At 45.1% G+C, this 22,196-nt stretch overlaps 1 protein-coding gene across 19 annotated transcripts in view; it reads left to right on the top strand.

Moving 5' to 3' along the window:
* Positions 1-22,196, top strand: part of SOX5 (SRY-box transcription factor 5) — a 766,948-nt gene that overhangs the window by 580,835 nt on the left and 163,917 nt on the right. Inside the window, exon 1 of one of the 19 annotated variants that reach the window (XM_083461139.1) lies at positions 4,989-5,096. The exons of the other annotated variants lie outside the window; for them this stretch is intronic. Coding sequence (XP_083317265.1) covers positions 5,004-5,096 — 93 coding nt within the window. The 5' untranslated portion in view covers positions 4,989-5,003. Of the gene's footprint in view, positions 1-4,988; positions 5,097-22,196 lie in introns of those variants that run through there. 19 annotated transcript variants of the gene reach the window in all.

Here is a 22,196-nt window from a genome sequence, read left to right as displayed (position 1 = left end):
ATTTGTTCCCCAAAATCCACCATTCCCAATGAAGGCTTCATTTTCACCATGGATTTAAAATACATGGCTTTTCCCAAAGAATCCTGGGAATTGTAGTTTACCCCCCACAGAGCTACAGTGCCAGTGTAGTGTAGTGGTTAAGAGCGGTGGACTCGTAATCTGGTGAACCGGGTTCGCGTCTCCGCTCCTCCACATGCAGCTGCTGGGTGACCTTGGGCTAGTCACACTTCTGTGAAGTCTCTCAGCCCCACTCACCTCACAGAGTGTTTGTTGTGGGGGAGGAAGGGAAAGGAGAAGGTTAGCCGCTTTGAGACTCCTTAGGGTAGTGATAAAGCGGGATATCACATTCAAACTCTTCTTCCCAGCACCCCAAACTCTAGTTCCCAGGATTCTTCAGAGAAAGCCTCAAATACAATTTCGGTATGTGGTGGGTACACAGTCAACGTTACTTGGTCGGCTCTTAGGCTTCATCTCCCAGTTCAGACATTTTCCTGTGAAACGGTAAACCGGCTGTGATCTTTTTTCTGTGGAAAGGTGGGCTACAAATAGAGAACGTTAAAAACGAACGAGTTATGTGGCAAGTAACCCCATTAAAAATTGGGTTAAAAGTGACTCATAAACTACATGAGAAGGACAGTCGTGACTTCAAGGAAGATTGGGAACTTTCTACAAATTACTTTAAAAAACAACAAAATGACTTGGACTCCCTGGCAGGTTTTGAATAAACATCCACAAATTTATTAATAGAATACATGACAGATAAGGTAATGATATGTACCATGTTTAACATGCAGAGAATATAATGTGCAAATAAATCAGAGAGGGGAGCTGAGGGAAGTTTTTGGGCGGGGGGAGAGGGAGGGATGGGGGAGTAAAAAGGTGGGAAATTAATGTAATTGATTATATGGATTGATAATTTGTTCTGTTGAAATTGTTTAATAAAAATACATAATAGTAATAATAATAATAATAATAATAATAATAATAATAATAATAATAATAATATTATAATAATAATAATGATAATGTGTCTTGTGGGAGTGACTGTGCCCCACCTCAAAGCACAGGAAACCCCAAGCGCAGGATGTGAAATATTGACTATTTTAGGGTTCACAGGTGTCTTTCTCAGATGATGGCGCAAATCTCACCTGTGCCAGCAACCTGCGTATTTAATTCTTCAGAACGCCTGGAATGATGCGTTATTCTAAGGAGCATTCTGGAAGGTCGCGGCGGTGACAGCGACTGCCAGAGGGGTGACACTATTCCTGCCCCCCTGAACTATGTAACAATGTGGTATCGTTAGATTCAGCAGCTGGGGAAATAAATGTGGCCCTCAGCTCAGGGAGAGTGAGGAAGAATACCAGTAAGCTTTGCTCCCTGTCCTCAGAATGCGCAAGAGAGACTTCTGACATGGCTCAGTTGGTAGAGCATGAGACTCTTAATCTCAGAGTCATGGGTTCAAGGGCCCATGTTGGGCCCAAAGAATCCTGCATTGCAGGGGGCTGGACTAAATGACCCTCGTGGTCCCTTCCTACTCTACAGTTCTACGGCAGCTTCTAAGGTACCAGTTTCACCCCTTGTTTTTCATGACACACACAATCAGTTAAGGCTGAAAGTTCCCAGCTGAGAAGTTTTGGTCCTGAACTAGTAAAAAGGCAAGTGGATTATTTATTTAACTTGTGTGCTGCTTCATATTTCAACCGAAATCACTTAAGTGGCTGGCATATGTGAACCACAAGAAAATCAACGTCTTTTCTCCCCCCCCCCAACAAAAAAATACAATACAAATTTCACATTCTGCTGAAATAAGTAAACCCCTCTACACTTTTATACACGCAGCAGATCACTGCAGCCTGTGGGAGAGTTTCTCCTGAAAGTTCAAAAAAATCTCAGAAGCTCTCTCCGCAGTAGTTCAGAAAAGGCCTTTTAGTGTCGCTGCCACTGTTCTGTGGAATAGCGTTCCTGCTGAGATATGACAGGTGTTCTTTAGCTGCACTTTCCAGAAGCAGTTGAAGACATCTTTGTACCCGCAGGCTTTCCGAGTTAGATAAATGAGTCTTTACCAGGAGTATCTACCTTTTATAGGTTTAGCTTTCTTAAAAAAATAAGGTGCAATTTTGTGTTTTTAACTGTTTTTCATTGTCTTTAGCATTCTATAGAAGGTGCTAAACAAATCAACAGCAAGAATTCTACTGCGTCTACTACTAACACTACTAATCACAATTCCACCTTTCGAGTAAAATAATCATACAGCAATAAATATCTCGAAACTTCTCTCTAAATAGCTCTCCTTCGCTGCTGGAGGTTTTTAAACAGAGGTTGGACGGCCATCTGTCAGGGATTCTTTAGCTGTGATTCCCGCTTTGCGGGGGGTTGGGGTCCCTTCCAATTCTACAATCCTCTGCTTCTATGAAAACAGTGTATGTAAGCAAAATAAATGCGCTCAAGTAAAATGCACAAGAGCCGCAAAAGCAGATCATAAACAAAGCTTCAAAATATATCAAGATACAGTAACAAAAGGCAACATAATTAACTGAATTTATGCAGCAGTTCTTAATTTGGCATTGCCCTTCTCAGGAGTGGCGCTAGCTGAGAATTCACTTAATTCTCTCACGTGGCATGTGATTCCTTAGGAAAGTGCCTTCCACGAAGTCAGACTCATTGGGCATAGAATCATAGAGTTGGAATCCCTGAGGATCATGTGGTCCAACCCCCTGAAAGGCAGGAACATGCAACCTTCCTTTATGGGAATCGAACCTGCAACCATCTAGTTCAGTACTGTCTATGTTGACTAGCTATGGCTCTCTAAGCCTCCAAGGCAGGGGATATTCCTAGTCCTACCAGGAGTTCCTGGGTACTGAAACGGGTACTTGTGCATGGATACCACTGAGCCACAGTTGCTGGAAAGCCACAAGCTATACACTGCAGTGGAGCCTTTGCTACTTCATCAGCAAAAACTGCCCTTAGCTGGGCCACTCACCTGCTGCAAATCTCATGGATTTGTCAGAGGTGATGTCCACCATTCCAGGGTTTTGATATACTCAGGATAGTTTCTTGCCCTGTGTCAGGAGCAGCTGCCGGTTTCCACGTGACTTGGAATCGGCAGCATACCAGATGCACTCAGAAAGGCCCCAAAAGGAGCTGCATCAAATGCTTTTCCCACGACTTTGCAACCTTTTTTTCTTTTTTCTTTTGCAAACAACAGGGACGGACTGCCGTCTAAAAACAAAACCTCTAAATAATTCTCTCTCTCCCCTTCCCCAAAAGGACTCAATAGTTCATTTCCTCTCTGTTAGTGGCAGAGAACTCTATTATTAGTTCAAAACTGGACCAAATTTTAAAAGTTTTCTTCCTGATCTTTATCGTGATTAAACTCCTTTCTTTTGCATTTTAGGGGATAGTGAGTGTCAGGGTAGAGATCGGTTGCAAAACTCACTCAGACACCGCTTAGAATTTTAGTTTTCTCAGGGTTGAGATGAAATGGGTTTGGCCTTGAGAATTGTCTGGCAAGGAGTCTGCTGGGAACCACATGTTAGCTGCTCTGAATATTGTGCATCTAATAAACAGGTGTGACACCCAAAGAGATGACTATGCTTCAGGAATCTATCCTTGCCATCATCTGTTGTTCCACCGGTTCTGAATGCTGTCTGCTCCTCACAGTCCCATCCTAGCGAGCGAGGGGCAAGTGGCAGGCTTGGTTGTCAAGCATATTAGAAGTAGAGAGGCAGAGAGGGCCTGCCCTACCATTAGGCAAGCTGAGGCAACAACATCAGGCAGCAGTATCTCCTCTTGAACTCTTCAGCCATTCCTGGGCCAGCTGATCTGGCCAGCTGGCTAAAGGTCTGGTGGAGAATTCTGTCTCGCCATCAGTACTGAAATAAGATTCAACTGTCAATCCAATTGGATTCTGTATGTGAAAGCTGGTGGCTCCCTTGAGTGGTGAGTTGCCCAACCTGAGACAGGGTAGAAGACTTATGGGCTGTATCTAACAAAGTTGACCTGTTAGCACAAGTACTTCTGCCTGCGCAACAGGACTTCTTCTCCCCATGCATGTTTGCACAGTGCACCCCGCACCCACCCCCAAATTATTCTGAGCTTTCTCCCAACTCTACAGATTAGGGGTGTACAGAGAGAGGAGGAGGAAAGGAAGTCCTTCTTGGCATACCAAAGTCCTTGCACTAACAGGACAACTTTGTTGGATACAACTCTGTGGAACTTACTACAAAAACACAGCCCAAGACTGGTTCTCTGAGACCACCTAATTCCCTGCAGTTTTGCCTTCCAACAAGGAGCCCTGGTGGTGCAGGGGGAGTAAACTGATGCCTCAACTTAGTTTGTCCTCTCAGTGGTCTGCCACCACTACCATCAACTGCCACCAGTGAACTGTTCATTCTGTAAGTTGTTCAGCGTGGTATAGTGGTTAAGAGAGGTAGACTCGTAATCTGGTGAACCGGGTTCACGTCTCCGCTCATCCACGTGCAGCTGCTGGGTTACTGTGGGCCAGTCACACTTCTCTGAAGTCTTTCAGCCTCACTCACCTCACAGAGTGTTTGTTGTGGGGGAGGAAGGGAACGGAGAATGTGTTCCGCTTTGAGACTCCTTCGGGTAGTGATAAAGCAGGATATCAAATCCAAACTCCTCCTCCTCTTCTTCTTCATGAACTCCTCTCTTCTCCTTTTACAGGGAGGGCATATCCTTTTTTGGTCCCAGTTCCAACGAATTTCGTTGTGTTTGCCAGCATTGTTGTTCCAAAAAAGACACTCCCACATTTTTTTCTCTCTGCATCAATTAACAAGAAAGGAAATTGCATTTTAAAATTATTAAAGGAGAGATAAATTCTCATGGGTGGGGATGCAGGTGTCATGTTGCGCGTGTCTTCATTCTGAAGCAGACCTTTGCGAGTGTCCTTTTTGTTCTGTAAATGGTTTGACCAATAGTCTGCACTCTGTAGCCTCCCTGGGTGCCCAGGCTTCAATGAAAGCTCAGGGGAGGTGACTCCTCCCATGGGGCGTTTTCAGATCAGGAAGTGCAAGCAGCCAGGGAGGCTGAAGGAATGTTTACTGGCAAGACACAGAGCACCATCATGCAAAGATAAGGTAAGCTCAGAACCCCACACCCATAGAAATTCTAATGAAATGCCATGAGAACAAGGCAGGGAAATGGGATCCCTTTTCATAGGAGAAGACAGCTTTCAAGAAATTTCAGGACAAGTTCCAGCACATCACTCCTTGTATGTGTGCATAGGGTGATGGTAGGGTTCTCCCTTTGGGGCAGAAGGCTTAAACCAGATGGCCCTTGAATTCCAGCTCTGTAATATCATGAAAGTGTGTTGTTTACTTTGGCACCTTGTCCTTTATTTTGCAATAAGGTGATGGGCTGTAGATTAGCAAGAGGAGACTGTCTCTTATGTTTCTATTCCAGCGAGTGAGTGAGTGAGTGTTTGTGAAAGAGGGGGGTTGGGGTATTTGTGCGGTTTTGTTTTTTTAAGAATCCCTTTTATTATTTCTTGCCATTGTGTGCCTGCACATATGGAAAGGCGCAGCACGAAGCCACGGGTGCCAACGAGCGAAAGAAAAGCATCCTTGTCCATTGAGCTGACCTACTAAGGGGAACATTAGTTCGCCATATGATCAGCGTCTCATCCATGTGGAGAATGTGGAGTCATGAGCCCTTTTGTTCGGAAGCCAAAAAAGGCAGCTTCTGCTGAGGGGAGGTAAAAAAAAATGGAGAAGAAGAAAGGGAGGAAAAAAAGAGATGATTCAGGCAAGATAACAATAAATTTTTTTACTGCTGGCTGGTGGAGGTGTTTAGGATGTGTTTTCTTTATATCTCCGTCCGCCCCTAATTGACGATGCTTTAAAATTGAATGACTAGCAGTCAAAACGTGTTTGCTTCAAGCTGAGAAGAAAAATGCCGGTGTCTCTGCTTCGGAACTGATTGCGCTTTGTACACAACTGACAGCCGCAGTCACTTTGAGTGACTGATAAGTGGGGAGCTTTGCCACTTATCAAGGAATGCGCGCCGAAAAAGAAAAGGACTCTGAGCCATTCAGATGCGTTGGCATGCTCAAAATAACATCTCACATCAGTCAGGCTCGCAAGGCACCGGGAGACGTTTCAAAATAAACTTTGTATCCATCTATCTCGCTATCTGGAGGCAAAGATTCAATTTAACAGACAAATCGCCGCGCAACATTGCAGTGTTTTCCCGGAAAGGAGAACATCATTATAACGGTCATGGGTTTATGCGCGATTTACTGGGGTTTCGATAGCATTTGTGGGTCTTTGTCAGGGCAACCCACCCCCGCCCCCATTCATCACTCTAGATCAGGGGTGGCAAACCTGTGGCCCTCCAAATGTTGCTGGACTACAATTCCCATCATGCCTGAACATTGGGCCATGCTGGTTGGGGCTGATGGGAACTGGAGTCCAACAATAACCTCTGGAGGGCCACAGGTTTCCCCAACCTTGCTTTAAATAAATAAATGTTATTGTTATTACCACACACTTCCACCAAATTACAGTGGTACCTCGGGTTACATACGCTTCAGGTTACAGACTCCGCTAACCCAGAAATAGTGCTTCAGGTTAAGAACTTTGCTTCAGGATGAGAACAGAAATCGTGCTCTGGCGGCGTGGCAGCAGTGGGAGGCCCCATTAGCTAACGTGGTACTTTAGGTTAAGAACAGTTTCAGGTTAAGCACGGACCTCCGGAATGCATTAAGTACTTAACCCAAGGTACCACTGTACTCAGAGTGTTGTACATGTTCTCCTTTCTCTTTTATCCTCACTTGAAAACCTGCGAGGTAGATGAAACCAAGACAGGCAATGGTTCAAGGTCACATCAAGCTTTTTTGGCTAAGGTGATATTTGAACCTTGGTCTTCCTGGTCTCAGTCCAACACTTTAGTCATCATCATCATCAATAATTTTATTATTTGTCCCCCGCCTAATGGGCTGGGTGGCTTCCAACAAAAACAAAAGCATAACAAAGCACTTCACTTCTCGCAGTGAGGGAACCACCAGTAGACCCTCAGAGGTGGACCTCAGTGTCCAGGCTGAACAATGGGGGTGGAGACGCTCCTTCAGGTATACAGGGGTGGGGAACCTGTGACCCTCCAAATTTTGCTCTCACATGTGGTCACTGAACCCTACATTGCAGCCTGGAATGGAACTACCTACTGTCTGATGTATGGAAATGGCCTCCACTGCCACAGATGTTTAGGAGTTAGGAGTTAGGACTGCACTGTTGAAATTCTGACTAACTATGATTTTTGGGTGCACGGCAGAGGTGCATCACATGCTTGGTCCACTCCCCCCATTCCCAGTAGGGTGGAATCAGATTTTCCTTTGCATACCATGTCTGGACTGTTCCCTAGCCATGGTGTCACCACCACACACTCCTACACATGTACACACAATGTTATGCTATGATTTTGTTTGTTTTGGGCTGCCCAAAATTAAGACCATGGCTTTTTGCTTGCTTTCTTAATAGAGTCTGTGTGAAAGTCGGTTCATGTTACAAAATATACTGCTGGTCAGCAGACTGGCATCTGGAGAATAAAATGGTCTGCAAAAGTTGAGAAGGTGCCCATCCCCCGTAGAAACAATGCCGGGTATTCTCTTGAATTCCATCTGTTGGCTTGGGCAGTCTGTTTTGACATCTCACTCCAGCCTCGTTGCTGACCAAGTGCTAGGAGACGTTCTCCAGGGTGATTCACTGGAAATGTATTGGTACCACCTACTGAGTCATCAGCACTGTTGACTGTAGCATTGTGGGTTTCCCCTGGCGCATCACCCTTCTTGAGATGGGTTGTGCCCATTGCTACTCTTTTTATGAGATGTAATTGAATTATCAGTTGGGGAGGCACTATCCAATTTGACAGGAGTGAGATTTTGTTTCGGCATTTTTTCTGTTCGTTGTGTTGGATTTTATTTTGCACTGTGGCAGATGTGTCTGGCATTCTTTAAACTTTGCAGTGATAGCAAATAAAGATTATTATTATTACTATTATTATTATTATTATTATTATTATTATTATTATTATTACCATTTATTACCTGCCTTTCACTCTAAAGTCCCAGGGCAGGTTATAGCAATTAAAACACACTATTAACATTAAAATGCAATATTAGACCACATTTAAAAACTACTTAGAACAGCTCAGTTGGTTAGAATATGGTGTTGATAATGCTGAGGTTGCAGGATCGATCCTTGTATGGGGGCAGCTGCACATTCCTGCATTACAAGGGGTTGCACTAGACGATCCTCAGGATCCCTTCCAACTCCACAATTGTATTATTCTATGAACATGGGTGAAAAGGGACGTGGGTGGCGCTGTGGTCTAAACCACAGAGCCTAGGACTTGCCGATCGGAAGGTCGGCGGTTCGAATACGCATGACGGGGTGAGTTCCTGTTGCTCGGTCTCTGCTCCTACCAACCTAGCAGTTCGAAACCACAAAGTGCAAGTAGATAAATAGGTACCACTCCGGCGGGAAGGTAAACGGCATTTCTGTGTGCTGCTCTGGTTCACCAGAAGCGGCTTAGTCATTCTGGCCACATGACCCAAAAGCTGTACACTGGCTCCCTTGGCCAGTAACGTGAGATGAGCGCCGCAACCCCAGAGTCGTCCGCGACTGGACCTAACAGTCAGGGATCCCTTTACCTTTATGAACATAAAACTATAGAAATAAGGTGGTTCCAAAAATATTCATCTGTCATCAAAAGAGGTGCGTATAATAAAAGCTGTACAACGAAGTTGCCAAATCAGTTATAATGACTTAGATCCTGCATTATCCAGGCACACAGGAGGATCATGCTTGGATCTGGAAAGGGAGAAGCGGCCTGAAATAGTGGTGATCTCATTGTTGCCTGGAAGGGAATAGCTTTCTGTCTTTTTCAAAACAATCGAGTCAACCTAAGGGAGTCCACACCTGAGGGATGGAGCAAAGCCACCAACTGGATTTTGCTGCAGTCACATGGAGCCATCCTAAGAACCAAAGCTAAATCCATTGCAAGCCATTAGTGGGCAACCTATAGCCTAGGGGTGGAAAATCTTTTAAACCCAAGGAAGGTATTCTCTTCTAGGCAATCTTCCAAAGACGCCGCCTGGGCTGGGCTGGGCCAGAAGCAAAAGTGGGTAATTGAGTAATTGATGTAAATGTTACCTTTGTACAGTAGTTCAAGGAGACCAAGGCCCCATCAGCTCAACTGGTTAGAGCATGGTGCTGATAATGACAAGGGCACAGGTTTGATGGGTGCATATTCCTGTATTGGAGGGAGTTGGACTATATGATTTATAGGGTCCCTTCCAACTCTTGGATTCTATCAAAAATACTCAGGATGAGAGGCCAGGCCAGTGGCAGATGTGGCCTGGAGAGAGGGATTATGGCCTGGGACAGTTCTGAGTCCAGATAGAGAGATCTGGAGGGCTGCAATTGGGTCTGACTTTCCCCACCAGTGCTATAGCTGAGTAGTACTTGCAGTTCTGGTTGCTTTTGATGGCAACGGCATGCGATCCTCAGATTTTCTGCTTAAATGTGCATTTGTTTGTTTGAAAAAATGCTTCTGTTCCTTAAGACTACAACCTGCATTTTCAAAATCCCTCCAACCATATTTGAAAAAGTGGCAGCAGAAGCAGTGTGGGTCTGACCAGAGGTGTAAGGTTGGGAGCCAGTCAGGACCTGAGAAGCACATTTGGGGACCTATGAAAAACAGCAGAGAAATAGTAGAGTACTATCTGCTCTGAACTTAGCAGAGTTTTTTGGGTGGCTCCGAGTGAAAATATTATCTGCCCTTGGGTTTAAGATTCCTGGTTTCTGGAGCTTTTGCTGTTGATATCCAACACATTTGCATTATTGCTAAGCTTATCTCAAATATTGGACTTCTCTGCTGAAGCCAAGAATGGTTTACTTCTAAGTAATTCTATTCAGCTCACTGGGAATACTCCAGAGTAAGCAGGCTCTGGACTGCACCTTAATATGGAGAATAGAGAAAGTGGCCGCCTCAAGCCTCATTGTTTGCTTCAGGTTTTTCTTCTCCGGCTATTGTCTGCCTTTCCCTTTGTTGTACATAGCAGGTGTTTCTTTCACTATCCCAGAGCTGGCAACACAACGGTTTCCTTTGTGGTGGCTCCTTGGAGACTTTTGATTAAACTCTTCTTTGTGGCAACGATGCCAAATTGCACATGGAATTTGTGTGTACACAAATGCCTTCGATTTCTTCTTTCATGCTCGCTGCTTAAGTCTTTCTCGGCCTCTTGCTCTTCCCTCAATTATCCTTGTGCCTCACCCTAGCTAAATCTAAAAACAGAACAAATGGTCTGCAGACTTTATCCCGCCCACACGTCCATTCCCTCCCCCCCCCCAATATCTATTATGGGGAAGGGTCCTAGCTCACTGATAGAGTACATGAATTGCATGGAGAAGGACCCAGGTTCAATCCTGAGCATCTGCAGGTAGGGCTGGGGGCCCAGTTGCTGTAGACCACTGGTCTTCAAGCTGGGTTGCAACAGGAGCACTACCACCATGAAAATATACAGTGGTACCTCAGGTTACATACGCTTCAGGTTATATACACTTCAGGTTAAAGACTCCGCTAACCCAGAAATAGCGCTTCAGGTTAAGAACTTTGCTTCAGGATGAGAACAGAAATCGGGCTCCGGCAGCGTGGCGGCAGCAGGAGGCCCCATTAGCTAAAGTGGTGCTTCCGGTTAAGAACAGTTTCAGGTTAAGTACAGACCTCCGGAACGAATTAAGTACTTAACCTGAGGTACCACTGTATGGTGAAAGATTAAGAAATGGATCCCCCAATGCATGTGAAAAGTGAGTACTGGTCTGAAAAGGTTGTAGATATTTGCTGCAGACAGTACTGAGCCAGATAAGCCCAATGGTCTGACTTGGTGTGATGAAGCATCCATTGCCCCTATCAGTGCTGTTTAAAATCTCTAAAGTCTTAGATCCAAGATGACAACAAGACGTTACTGATTAACATAATGTTTAGGGCTAAACCAAAAGGGGAGGCAATTTTTGCACACACACAAAACACCTTATCGGCGTTTAAAGATACCCCACTTGTGGTGTGAAGATAAGAGCGTTCACCTTTTTAGGAAGCATTTCTCTGCTCTTAGCAATGTCATCAGTTCACCCTCTGATCCAGTCCAGGAAACATGGCTCCCATTTTAACTTGGCTCCATTCCCCCTTGGTGTCATTAGCATGTAGTGACACCTGCATAGCGGCATAGTGCCCGACAGAGGCGCCAACTTGCGAAGGAGATTGAAGGGGCAATGATGTGCGCATGATGTTGCCCATGCAATGTCAGGACATTGGGAGGAGCCAGGGGGAGGAGCCGAACTCGGCAGCAGCACAGCTTCAGTGGCTGGTAGATCCTCCTCGCTGGCACTCAACCTCCTTCTCCTGCTGCCATCTTTCCCTTACACTGCAAGAGTAGCCACTGTGGTGTAGTGGTTAAGAGCAGTGGACTCGTAATCTGGTGAACCGGGTTTGATTCCCCGCTCCTCCACATGCAGCTGCTGGGTGACCTTGGGCTAGTCACACTTCTTTGAAGTCTCTCAGCCCCACTCACCTCACAGAGTGTTTGTTTTGGGGGAGGAAGGGAAAGGAGAATGTTGGCCGCTTTGAGACTCCTTCGGGTAGTGATAAAGCGGGATATCAAATCCAAACTCTTCTTCTTCTTCACTGACCACTAAAGCCATGCCACACTTGGCTCTGTGCTTGGCCTCCTCCATCCCCTGATTTTATTTTTTCTTATGGGGCAAAAATGCTGGGCCCCTAGGAGTTGGTGCCTATGGTGCCAGCTAACTAACCATGCAATTCCTGATTACCTGGGGTCACTGGTAAGGAGAAATGAACCCCCACTGGGAAAGTGGCATTGAAGCAACAGCAGATGACGGGGGTCAAACAGGTTTGAGGGGGGACTTTGGCACATTCCAGGGAATTGGGAGTAAATACTTCAGCATCTTGAAAATCAGTGCAGGAAAATATGTTGATATCGCTGAGGAGAGTGGAGGAGGACACACACAGAGAGAGACCTACATTTTATCCTCATACAAGCTGGGATGGCTTAGTATGCTACCATTAGATTGTTTACAGGTAGTAATGGGTAAAAGCACAAGACACGCTACAAATGTTGGTGTTGAATTCAAATTGCTGCACCCCCTCTGGTTCTGAAGCATTGTTCTTCAATGGTGCTTCACCAAACCTAATATCAGGGGCGGAAATCAGGCCACAAATGCACACACAAGCACCTCCCAAATAAATGTTAGGCTACATTTCCAAATAACCTGCCACCTAACTTACAGGTTTTCACAATCCGATCAAAAAAAATGCAGGACATTACACAAATAAATGAACAAACGCTGTGGCAACTGTATTATAAGCACATGAGAATGAATAAGAGCATCACTCAGATCACTGAAGACCCTTCTGAATAATAATGATGATGATGATTTGATTAATCTTCTAAAAAAATCAGGATAGAGGGAGATCTTCAGGCAGCGCCAACCCTAGGCACATTGGGGAATCCACCTCATACAGTAGAAGCTGGAGAGGCAGGGGAAAGCTTCCCACCATTCCTCCGGAGCCCCTTAAATATGCCCACCCTGCACTCCCTAAATTAGCTTGCTGTTCCCAGGTGGGGTAGAGGGTGCCACCCCATCACCAGTGTTGAAGGAAGATTGCCAGCCCAGTTGGATTTCATATGCAGAATGGGAGGGCGCCATCTTGTCCTCTGCCTCAGGTAGCAAAATATATTGGTCTGGCCCCGTGATCATAGAAGTGCTTACACAAAGCTCAGGGTGATTTATTCATTTATTTTTAAAAAAATGCATACATTTTGCGAATTCAGCAAAATGTTTCAAAGCGAAAATAGAAGGTGCCTGCTGAAACTGTTGGAAGAGTCTTCTACAGGACTTAGCCGATGGCACAAAGGGGTCAGCTTCATGTCTCACCAATTCTGGGGATGACCAGTGATGTTCGCACAGATGTTCTCAGTGACGGAGCTGAGATAAAAGGGTTTGGGAACTCCCTAAAGTTCCATGGGCCCAAGTTGTTCAGGGATTTGTGAATCAATATGAGGACTCTGAACCTGGCTCGGTAGTAGGTGGGCATCTATTGCTTAACAATGGTGTAGGGTGTGAGGGCGATCTGGCTGCGACATCTGTCACCCCATTGTTTGCCAGGGTTGATTTGGCTGATCTGACTGGCTAGGCGGGTGTCCCCTTCCTCCCTCACCGCTCCATGTGCCTCCCTCCCAAAGCTGCACACTCGGTGGAAGAGGACGACCATCTCAGACAGAAGGAGTGTACCGTTCTTTGGTCAAGGGTATACGAGAGCTGCGCTCCCCTGCTAGAACCTCCAAACTATGGTGTAGTCATGTAACAACTGTGTCATGTTGTCGGCCAATATGCGGGCTGGCTGCCACCTTCTGCACCAGCTAGAGCTTCCAGACCAAGCCCACGTAGAACACATTGCAGTAATCCAGCCTTGATTACTTCATGTGATCCCCTACAAGGTGAAGGATGGATACCCAGCCCTGTACATCACCCTGTCAACAGCGGGAGGTGTGCTCCCAAACTGGCTAAGAAGCCGGCAGATTCCACATGCTTTTGTGACTCGGACTTGCTTCCTCTCAACTTCCGTCTTGTTGCTGTGCCCCCTGCAGTCATATTATTGGCACCTCATGTGGTGTTGGGATTAGCCTTCTCTTGGGGAGGAGAAGCCGGTGTTGGTGGAGACCAAGGAACTTATCAAGACGGTGCATGGATGTGGCTAGGCAGGGGAGCTGCCTGAGTGACACCCAAATCCCACCTGCCCCCAGAATGAACGTCAGGGCTGTGTGCCACTTTGAGGAGTTCCTTTTGCATTTGAAAGGCTGATTTCCTTCCTGTTGGGACTGTCTCTCAATGGAAATGTCAGAACCGAGGAAGGATAAAAATGCCTGGTTACAGAAAAGCGAGAAAAGAAAACGCTCTGAAATCATCTGTCAGGCTCCATGTTTTCTGAGCTGCTGCATTAGCAGGGGGACAAAGTCACGGTGTGTTGACACGTACTAATGTGCAGTGACATAATACCTGGAAAAGGGAGACAGCAAAGAGGGACAAACTTATCTGAGTCTTTCACAGGAAAAGAGGGGATTTAACTTTCCTGGTTAAAATGTAGATTTATATATTTTATATATATATATATATATATATATATATATATATATATATATATATCACACACACACACACACACATATATATATATATATATTAAAAAGCCAACTGCATTTACCCAAGTTTGACTGAGATAAACCTACTCAGATCTAATTCTCTCCAGTCCTTGTGAAAAGTGGACTTTAAGATCCTGAGCTTATTTGTCCAAATCCTCTCTCTCCCCCCCCCCAGCCCCTCTGTAGAATTGCAGATTAGGGTAGGGAATTTGGTCCTTATCGCTAAGGTTCTTACAGTTTCAGAAGGCAAGTGAAACGCTTAGAGGGAGAAGGACACTTCCTTGAACTCCTTCCTGGTCTTCACTTAGATTATGGAAGAACGCGTCAACTGTATAGATATCCCACAACGCACCAGCCTCTTCATTTTTGCATATCTCAGTGTGGCTCAAGAAATATAATCTCTTTATTCCCCTAAACTGTCAATTAAGTTGTAGGAAACTCAATCTCTCTCCCCTCCATCCTGCTCTTATGGATTTATGATTTGGCTGTCAACTCAAATGCATGCTCTTGCATTCAATTGCCCTGGCTTTCTTTTTCTTCCAGTGCTGTAGCCTTAGGCAGACTTTCTCATCCTATAAAACAGGCTTCCTCAACCTCGACCCTCCAGATGTTTTGGGCCTACAACTCCCATCATCCCTAGCTAGCAGGACCAGTGGTCAGGGATGATGGGAATTGTAGTCTTAAAACATCTGGAGGGCCGAGGTTGAGGAAGCCTGCTATAAAATAGGCACAAGGTGATTATTTGGCTTGAGGTCCCCATGCCTAATATACTAGACTCTGGAGGCCTCTTTTCTACCTTGCCCCGATGTCCCTTCTCTCCCTGTGTCCTGCATGGGTTCTGCATCATGGCGACTCTTGGAAGGAAAGCAAACAGGGGAGCGGTGTGGCTCAGTGACAGATCCTCTGCTTTGAATGCAGGAGGTTGTAGGTTCAATCCTTAGCGTAGGGTTGGGATAGACCACCCCAGTTGGAATTCAACATGGTGCTAAGGCAGCCATTCCTCCAGTGCTTGCAATTTCACTTGTCAGACAGAACCATCTCACCTCTCCTGCCCCCACCCCCAATTCTGGGGTTTCTCCTCGCCCTCACAAGCAGCTTTGAGGAGACGAGGGGCACATGGGGAGGAAGAGGAGGCAAAGGCCTAGGACCCTCGTACCTACGGGACCGCCTCTCCTGGTATGTCCCACGGAGGACCTTACGGTCTTCAAATAAAAACATCTTGGAGGTCCCAGGCCACAGGGAGGTTAGGCTGGCCTCAACCAGAGCCAGGACTTTTTCAGCTGTGGCTCCGATCTGGTGGAACGCTCTGTCACAAGAGACTAGGGCCCTGCGGGACTTGACATCTTTCCACAGGGCCTGCAAGACAGACATGTTCCACCAGGCCTTTGGCCAAGGCACAGTCTGACCCCCTCCTTCGGTAATCCTCACAGAACTATAGCCCAGTGGTTGCCATTAATTTGATTCAGAATTGATTTTAGAATGAACTGATTTTAGAATGTATTTCAATTAATTGATTGTGATTTTATGTAAACTGTGTTACTTTTACTGTTGTTAGCTGCTCTGAGCCCGGCTTCGGCTGGGGAGGGCAGAATATAAATAAAATTTTATTATTATATTATTATTAAAGTCCCATTGCACTTGTGGGTCTTATTGCATTGGCTCCCAGTAGCGCAACAATTCAGTGGAATCTTCCCCCATGTACTTTCTCTTGTCTGTCATGAATCCTGCAAAATTCAGCTGCCACTCAGAGTTGACAGCACCAATAGCTAGACCAATAGCTAGTCTGACCCAATATATACCACCCTCCTAGAAGTCTGTATTTTCTGAATGCTTTCTTTCAGTTTCGCTGGCTTTCTTTTATTCGGGATACTCCAAATCTATAGCCATCTGAGATCATCTCTACTTCATATCTTTTCAGCTGTGATTCCTGAATTGCAAGGAGTTGGACTAGACGATGCTTGAGGTCCCTTCCAGCTCTGATTTTTCTCCCCCTTTCCCCCTTAAAGATTATTTTTACCCTCATTCATTATTCTTTTTTTCAAAAAAAGGTTTGTGAGATTTGGATTATCAAATCTTCCAGGAATGTGATTGTGTTAGTGCTGTATGATTCCTTCCCCCCGCCACACGCACATATTTCATGGAAAGGGCGTGTATTATAACGCTTCAAAGAAGGAAGAACCAGAAGTGACAATAACTTGTACATAGTTGGCATGGAACCTCGCCAGTCTGTTGGCTGCCAACACTCATGCTTTTCTGACGATCTCGCATGCAAATCTTCCACTAATGTGCTGTTATTCTTATAATCCCCTGCTGCTGAAATAATGAAAATCACTTTGTGCAGTATAACTTTCTCCTTTCCATTGTTGTCAGGTAGGGTGGGAGTAGAAGTGATTAGCAGATTATGTTTTGAAGTACATTGGGAACAAAGATCTAAGTTAAAGAAAAATAAGCTGCATTTGTCTAGATTTCGAGGTAGGTGTGTGTGTGTGTGTGTGTGTCCTCTGGAATGTCTTCATCATGCAGTTCAGGATACTCACTGTTTTCTTCTAATGCTGTTATGGTAAAATGAGGGGATTGCTGCTAAAGCCCAGCCTTCACTCAAGAGACTTGCGATCCAGTGGGGTCCAATTGTCTTATCAGGAGTAAAGCAAGAAGCTACAACCAGGTACAGTGTTACATACGCTTCAGGTTACATACACTTCAGGTTACAGACTCTGCTAACCCAGAAATAGTGCTTCAGGTTAAGAACTTTGCTTTAGGATGAGAACAGAAATCGTGCTCCAACGACGCGGCAGCAGCAGGAGGCCCCATTAGCTAAAGTGGTGCTTCAGGTTCAGAACAGTTCCAGGTTGAGTATGGACCTCGGGAACAAATTAAGTACTTAATCCGAGGTACCACTGTATATCCAAAGCTAGGCAGCAAGTAAGCCTGATCTTAATTTTGTTGCAACACGGTTTCCACTTATAAGATAGCAAAAGAAGAATCCCTGAACAAAGGGTACAACTCCTTTTAAAAGTTTTGTTTCCCCCTAGAAATCCACTCCCAAAAGCGTAATACAAATGTCGCAGGTTGGCTGTAGCAGCGATCCTCTGAATTTTCCATAACAATGCTTTGAGTTTGTTCATTTTATTCAATAAAATTTATTTATTTTATTTAATAAAACCTTAAATTTAATGGACATGTCTTCACTTATTTTTAATTTCTTGCATTTACATTCATCCAAAGATCAGTGTAAAAATAAAAAATGAGAAGACAAAGTACATAATAAAACAAAAAGAAAAGCAAACCAATAACCTCCCCCCCCAAAAAACCCACACACACCCCACATTTAAAATGCCCATAGAATGTTATCATCCAAAGACCTGGTTATAGAAAAAAGGGAGCCACCACGGAAAAGGCCCATTCTCGTGCTGTCACCCTCCAGACTTCTCATAGGGGAGGCACCTGAAGGAGGGTCTCAGACAATGATTGCAGGATCTGAGTCCATTCATTCGGGAAGAGGCAGTTCTTGAGGTCTTGAGGTCATGAGCCATTTAAAGTTTTATAGGTCAAAGCCAGCACTATGAATTGAGCCCAGAAACTAACTGGCAGTCAGGCCAGGATTGGCGTAATAAGTTCAACCCTTCTTTTAGGGCTAGCAGAACTTAGCTGCATACAACCCATAGTTACAACATGTTACGGCATTTTTTAATGTGCTGTGATATCATATGTCCATTTGTTTTTTGGTTTGTGATGTTATGGTGGTTATCTGCGTGAACCGCCTAAAGATTTTTACATTAAGTGGCAATATACATGTAGTCTTATAATATCTTCCTTAACTTTCAAGCCACTTTCACTAAATGCAGATAATCGACACTAAAGGTTGGCAGTACTGAAGAGGAGTGTTGGCATTAAAATAATTTGCAGACAGTGGAATTACATCATCAGATTATGTGGCTTAATCTGTTTGACAGGAACAGAAAGGAAACAAGGGGGGGGGCTTTTTTCCCCCCAAAGGGAAAAAATCTACAAGTCGATGTTACATAAAACACCAGGATAAAGAAGAAGATAAATTCATTTTGCTTATTTCATATTATTTATGTTTGCAAGTTTTGCACGTGTAATATATTACATGCATACAATTTCCTGTTGTGTTTTTTTGTATTACTTCTCTGCCTTAAACATATTGATTTAAACTATTTGTACAGACCAGCTTTATATGTGTTTACTCAGAAGCAAGCCCCGCTGTGTTCAAGTATGAAGCTACAGGATGAGACTCAACTAAGGCATGCTCAGATTAGAACCATTGGTTTCAGTGGATCTACTCTGAGTATGACTAAATCCAATTCACATGAACTTAAAGAGGATGTGAACAGGGGGAGCTGTACCTTAGCATCAAACCAGATACAATATCAGTCCCGCAATTAGCAGTTGTGTGGATGGCTTTTTAAAAGGGTGCAGGGAGCGCTGATCTGGATTAGATGTTTCCCCCTCCACAGCAGTCTCAATCCAGATTGAAACCGCTGCTCCCACCCAACCTAGTATTTGCGTTGAGGAGAAAGTTCCCATTGGAGCAATTTTTGATGCAAGTAGCAGGCACAGAGGCCTCAATCCAAATTGGAACTGCAGGTGGGAATTGTTGTTGTTTAGCCGTTTAGTCGTGTCCAACTCTTCATGACCCCATGGACCAGAGCATGCCAGGCACTCCTGTCTTCTACTGCCTCCCGCAGTTTGGTCAAACTCATGTTGGTAGCTTCGAGAACACTGTCCAACCATCTCGTCCTCTGTCGTCCCCTTCTCCTTGTGCCCTCCATCTTTCCCAACATCAGGGTCTTTTCCAGGGAGTCTTCTCTTCTCATGAGGTGGCCAAAGTATTGGAGCCTCAGCTTCAGGATCTGTCCTTCCAGTGAGCACTCAGGGCTGATTTCCTTCAGAATGGAGAGGTTTGATCTTCTTGCAGTCCATGGGACTCTCAAGAGTCTCCTCCAGCACCATAATTCAAAAGCATCCATTCTTCGGCGATCAGCCTTCTTTATGGCCCAGCTCTCACTTCCATACATCACTACTGGGAAAACCATAGCTTTTACTATACGGACCTTTGTTGGCAAGGTGATGTCTCTGCTTTTTAAGATGCTGTCTAGGTTTGCCATTGCTTTTCTAGGTGGGAATGGCAAAGAGTTAAAACCTCCCAATGTGAAGGACCACAGCCGGAATCAGCCCCAACTAGCATTTCCAGCGGTCAGGAAAATGGGAATTGCAGTCCATGCTTCCTGCACTAATCTATTTTTTTATGTTGTACTGGTTTAAAATGCATGTCAGGGGCTACATCCTTCGCATGCTCTGATGTAAATCCTACCGAGGAGCCTACTTTCAGGAAAGTGTGCTCAGAATTGAAGTGTTATTCATCACAGGTCGGATTTCAAGACAGGATATGACCTCAACAAAGTCAGATATAAAGATGAACCCAGTGTATTACTGTTGTTAAAATGTAGTTCCAAGTTATCAATAGTAATAATAACCGGGTCTTTTTTTCAGTCCGAACTCACCGGAACTCAATTCTGGCACTTCTCAGGTGGGTGCCATTGCCATTCTAAGAGAACAAGGGAGGCGTTCATGGTGCGTTCCGGCACCTCTTTTTCTAGGAAAATAGCACTGATAATAATAAAGAAACACACTTAGAAAAGTAGCAGTATTCTTGCACAGCATACTGCTTGCTTCTTTCAACATGGATAAGTGTGCTTTCAACAGAATCTCAACCATTGTACATCACGTTTTTGTCATTTAGAACCATGTTATGTTCCTTTTGCTTCCTCTATATTTTCAGGAAGGACCAAACTGCCCATTCCAATGCCAACAAAATTTCATCTCAAGGAGAAACGAGGAGCAAATGTGGTTTCTCCTCAGGAGAAACGTCTGCAGGATTTTCAGGGGAGCCAAAAAACATTCCTATTAACGAAATCCTAAGAGGACATTTTACCTCCTGTTTTTCCCCTGTTCATTAACCATTTGTAAACAATGCTTTTTCTTCCTTTCTTTGGCAATTTTATTATTTCAGGGATGTGGCAAGAGCACTTAGGTGCAAGGCAAGTAACAAATATTTAAAGGCACATTAAAGATCACATTAAAAAAATAACAAAACATTCCCAAATACTTTCCAGTTAGCAACAGATCCATTGTACTGGTTTGTGGTTTGTACTGGTTTGCACTCCCAACAAAGCTTAAGTACCAAAATATTTTGTCTCCTGCACCTTCAGTCCTGAAACCCAAGTTCCTTTCTTGGTGAAGAGGAGGTCTTTTCTTCCACACTCCCTTTTTTTAATTTAGTTCACCATGCATGTCTGAGAAACATGTTTGTGGAGTGCCCAGGCTGTCTGATTCATTATCTTCTGCCCTCAGTTCACCTTGACCATTGTTCTGCTTTCATTCAGTGCTGGCTGCGTTAAGCCCTGCTAAATGTCAGCGGGGGACCTACCCACATTGTTGATCCAGATTGATCTGCTCCAGCTCAGGGAGAGGGAGAGGGCGGGGGAGAGCGCCTCATTCACTGAGTCGCTTTCTATTGCGTTCTGGAAACTGACTTACCTGCTTTCATGAAAAGCCAAAGGAGGGTGGAAAAAAGAGAAAAGAATGAAACTCAATATTCCACTTATGTAAGCTCAGCATGTTCTTAACAAATGCAAGCAGATGCGTCTCACTCGTGTCCATTTCCCCCTTCTCCCTTTAACTTTCTCCATTTTTTAAAGAAAAAAATAACGGTGTGATAATAAGGGGAGAGCAAAGATGGCAGCAAAAGCTCACCTAGAGAATGAACCATTTGGGGGTTTGTTGGTTTGTTTGTAAGGCAGAATCTGTAGATGATAGCTCAGGAGGGAGCTGGGCACTTTTGTTTGTTTGATTTAGAGTTCCGGTGCAATATATCTTAGTGGAGATGCAGCCTTTGTTGTGTGTTGTTGGACTCCAGTTCCCATCATCCCCAACCACTGGTCATGGACATCCAGGTGGAGGGGGGAAGGAAAGTGGGGGACAGTGGTCTTCCCAGTTGATCTGTAATCCCCAGATTCTCAGCTTTTGTTAAAAAACAAAACAGGAAGTTTCTAGCATTTGTAGAACCTGAGATATGAGACAAAATATAGTTCTTCTGTTTCTGTGAGGAATTATCCTGCTCCCTCATTTCAGTGTTTTGCTCTCTTTTTTATCTGTTGGGGGGGGTTTGGAATCCTGCAAATGCACGTTCCAGCAGCCATGATGGCTGGGAGTGATGGGACTTGGAGCTCAGCAGATTCTGTAGGGCACCACACTGGACACTCCATGTCCACACTGACCAGTGGAGGCTCTCCAGGACTTTAGATGGGGAACATTCCCAACCCCACCTGGGAATGCAGAGGATTCAACATGGGGGCATTCTGCATGCCACGCAGATGCTCGGTCAGGGTTTCCCAAATTTGGGTCTCCAGCTGTTGTGGTTGGACTACAACTCCTATAATCCCTAGCTAGCAGCACCAGTGGTCAGGGATGATGGGAGTTGTAGTCCCACAACGCCTGGAGACTCAAGCAGGGATGCTGACTTGTCCCCCACATTGAGGGGGCACAGTCATGTGACACATCATGTGACACCACCTGGCATGCGCAGGACACATGGAGGGGGTTCTTCGCGCTTGCTCAGTTCAGCCGTTGCCCAGCTCCTGGGCTGCTGGGCGGAAGCTGGGACAAGCAAAGCAAAGATTTTGGTCCTCCCAGCCACCGCCCGGCTCCTGGGCTGCCAGGCTCATATTCACTCATTCCAGCTGCTGCCCGGCTCCTGGGCTACCAGGAAGAGGCTGGGGCGCGAAGGGTGCCCAGCAGTGGTGGTGGGTGGCAGCCCCCCCCCATACCCAGTGTGCTGGACTCAAGTTTGGGAAGCCCTGCTCTGTCATTGAGCTTCAACTCTGAGCTGTCTCCTTTAACTCTGAAGATATGTGTCTTTGTATCTGTGGATTTTTCCAAT

The sequence above is a fragment of the Podarcis liolepis genome (assembly GCF_965112155.1).
Source record: "Podarcis liolepis genome assembly, chromosome: 10".
Classification (NCBI taxonomy): Eukaryota; Metazoa; Chordata; class Lepidosauria; order Squamata; family Lacertidae; genus Podarcis; species Podarcis liolepis.
This window is presented reverse-complemented; position numbering and strand designations above follow the sequence as displayed.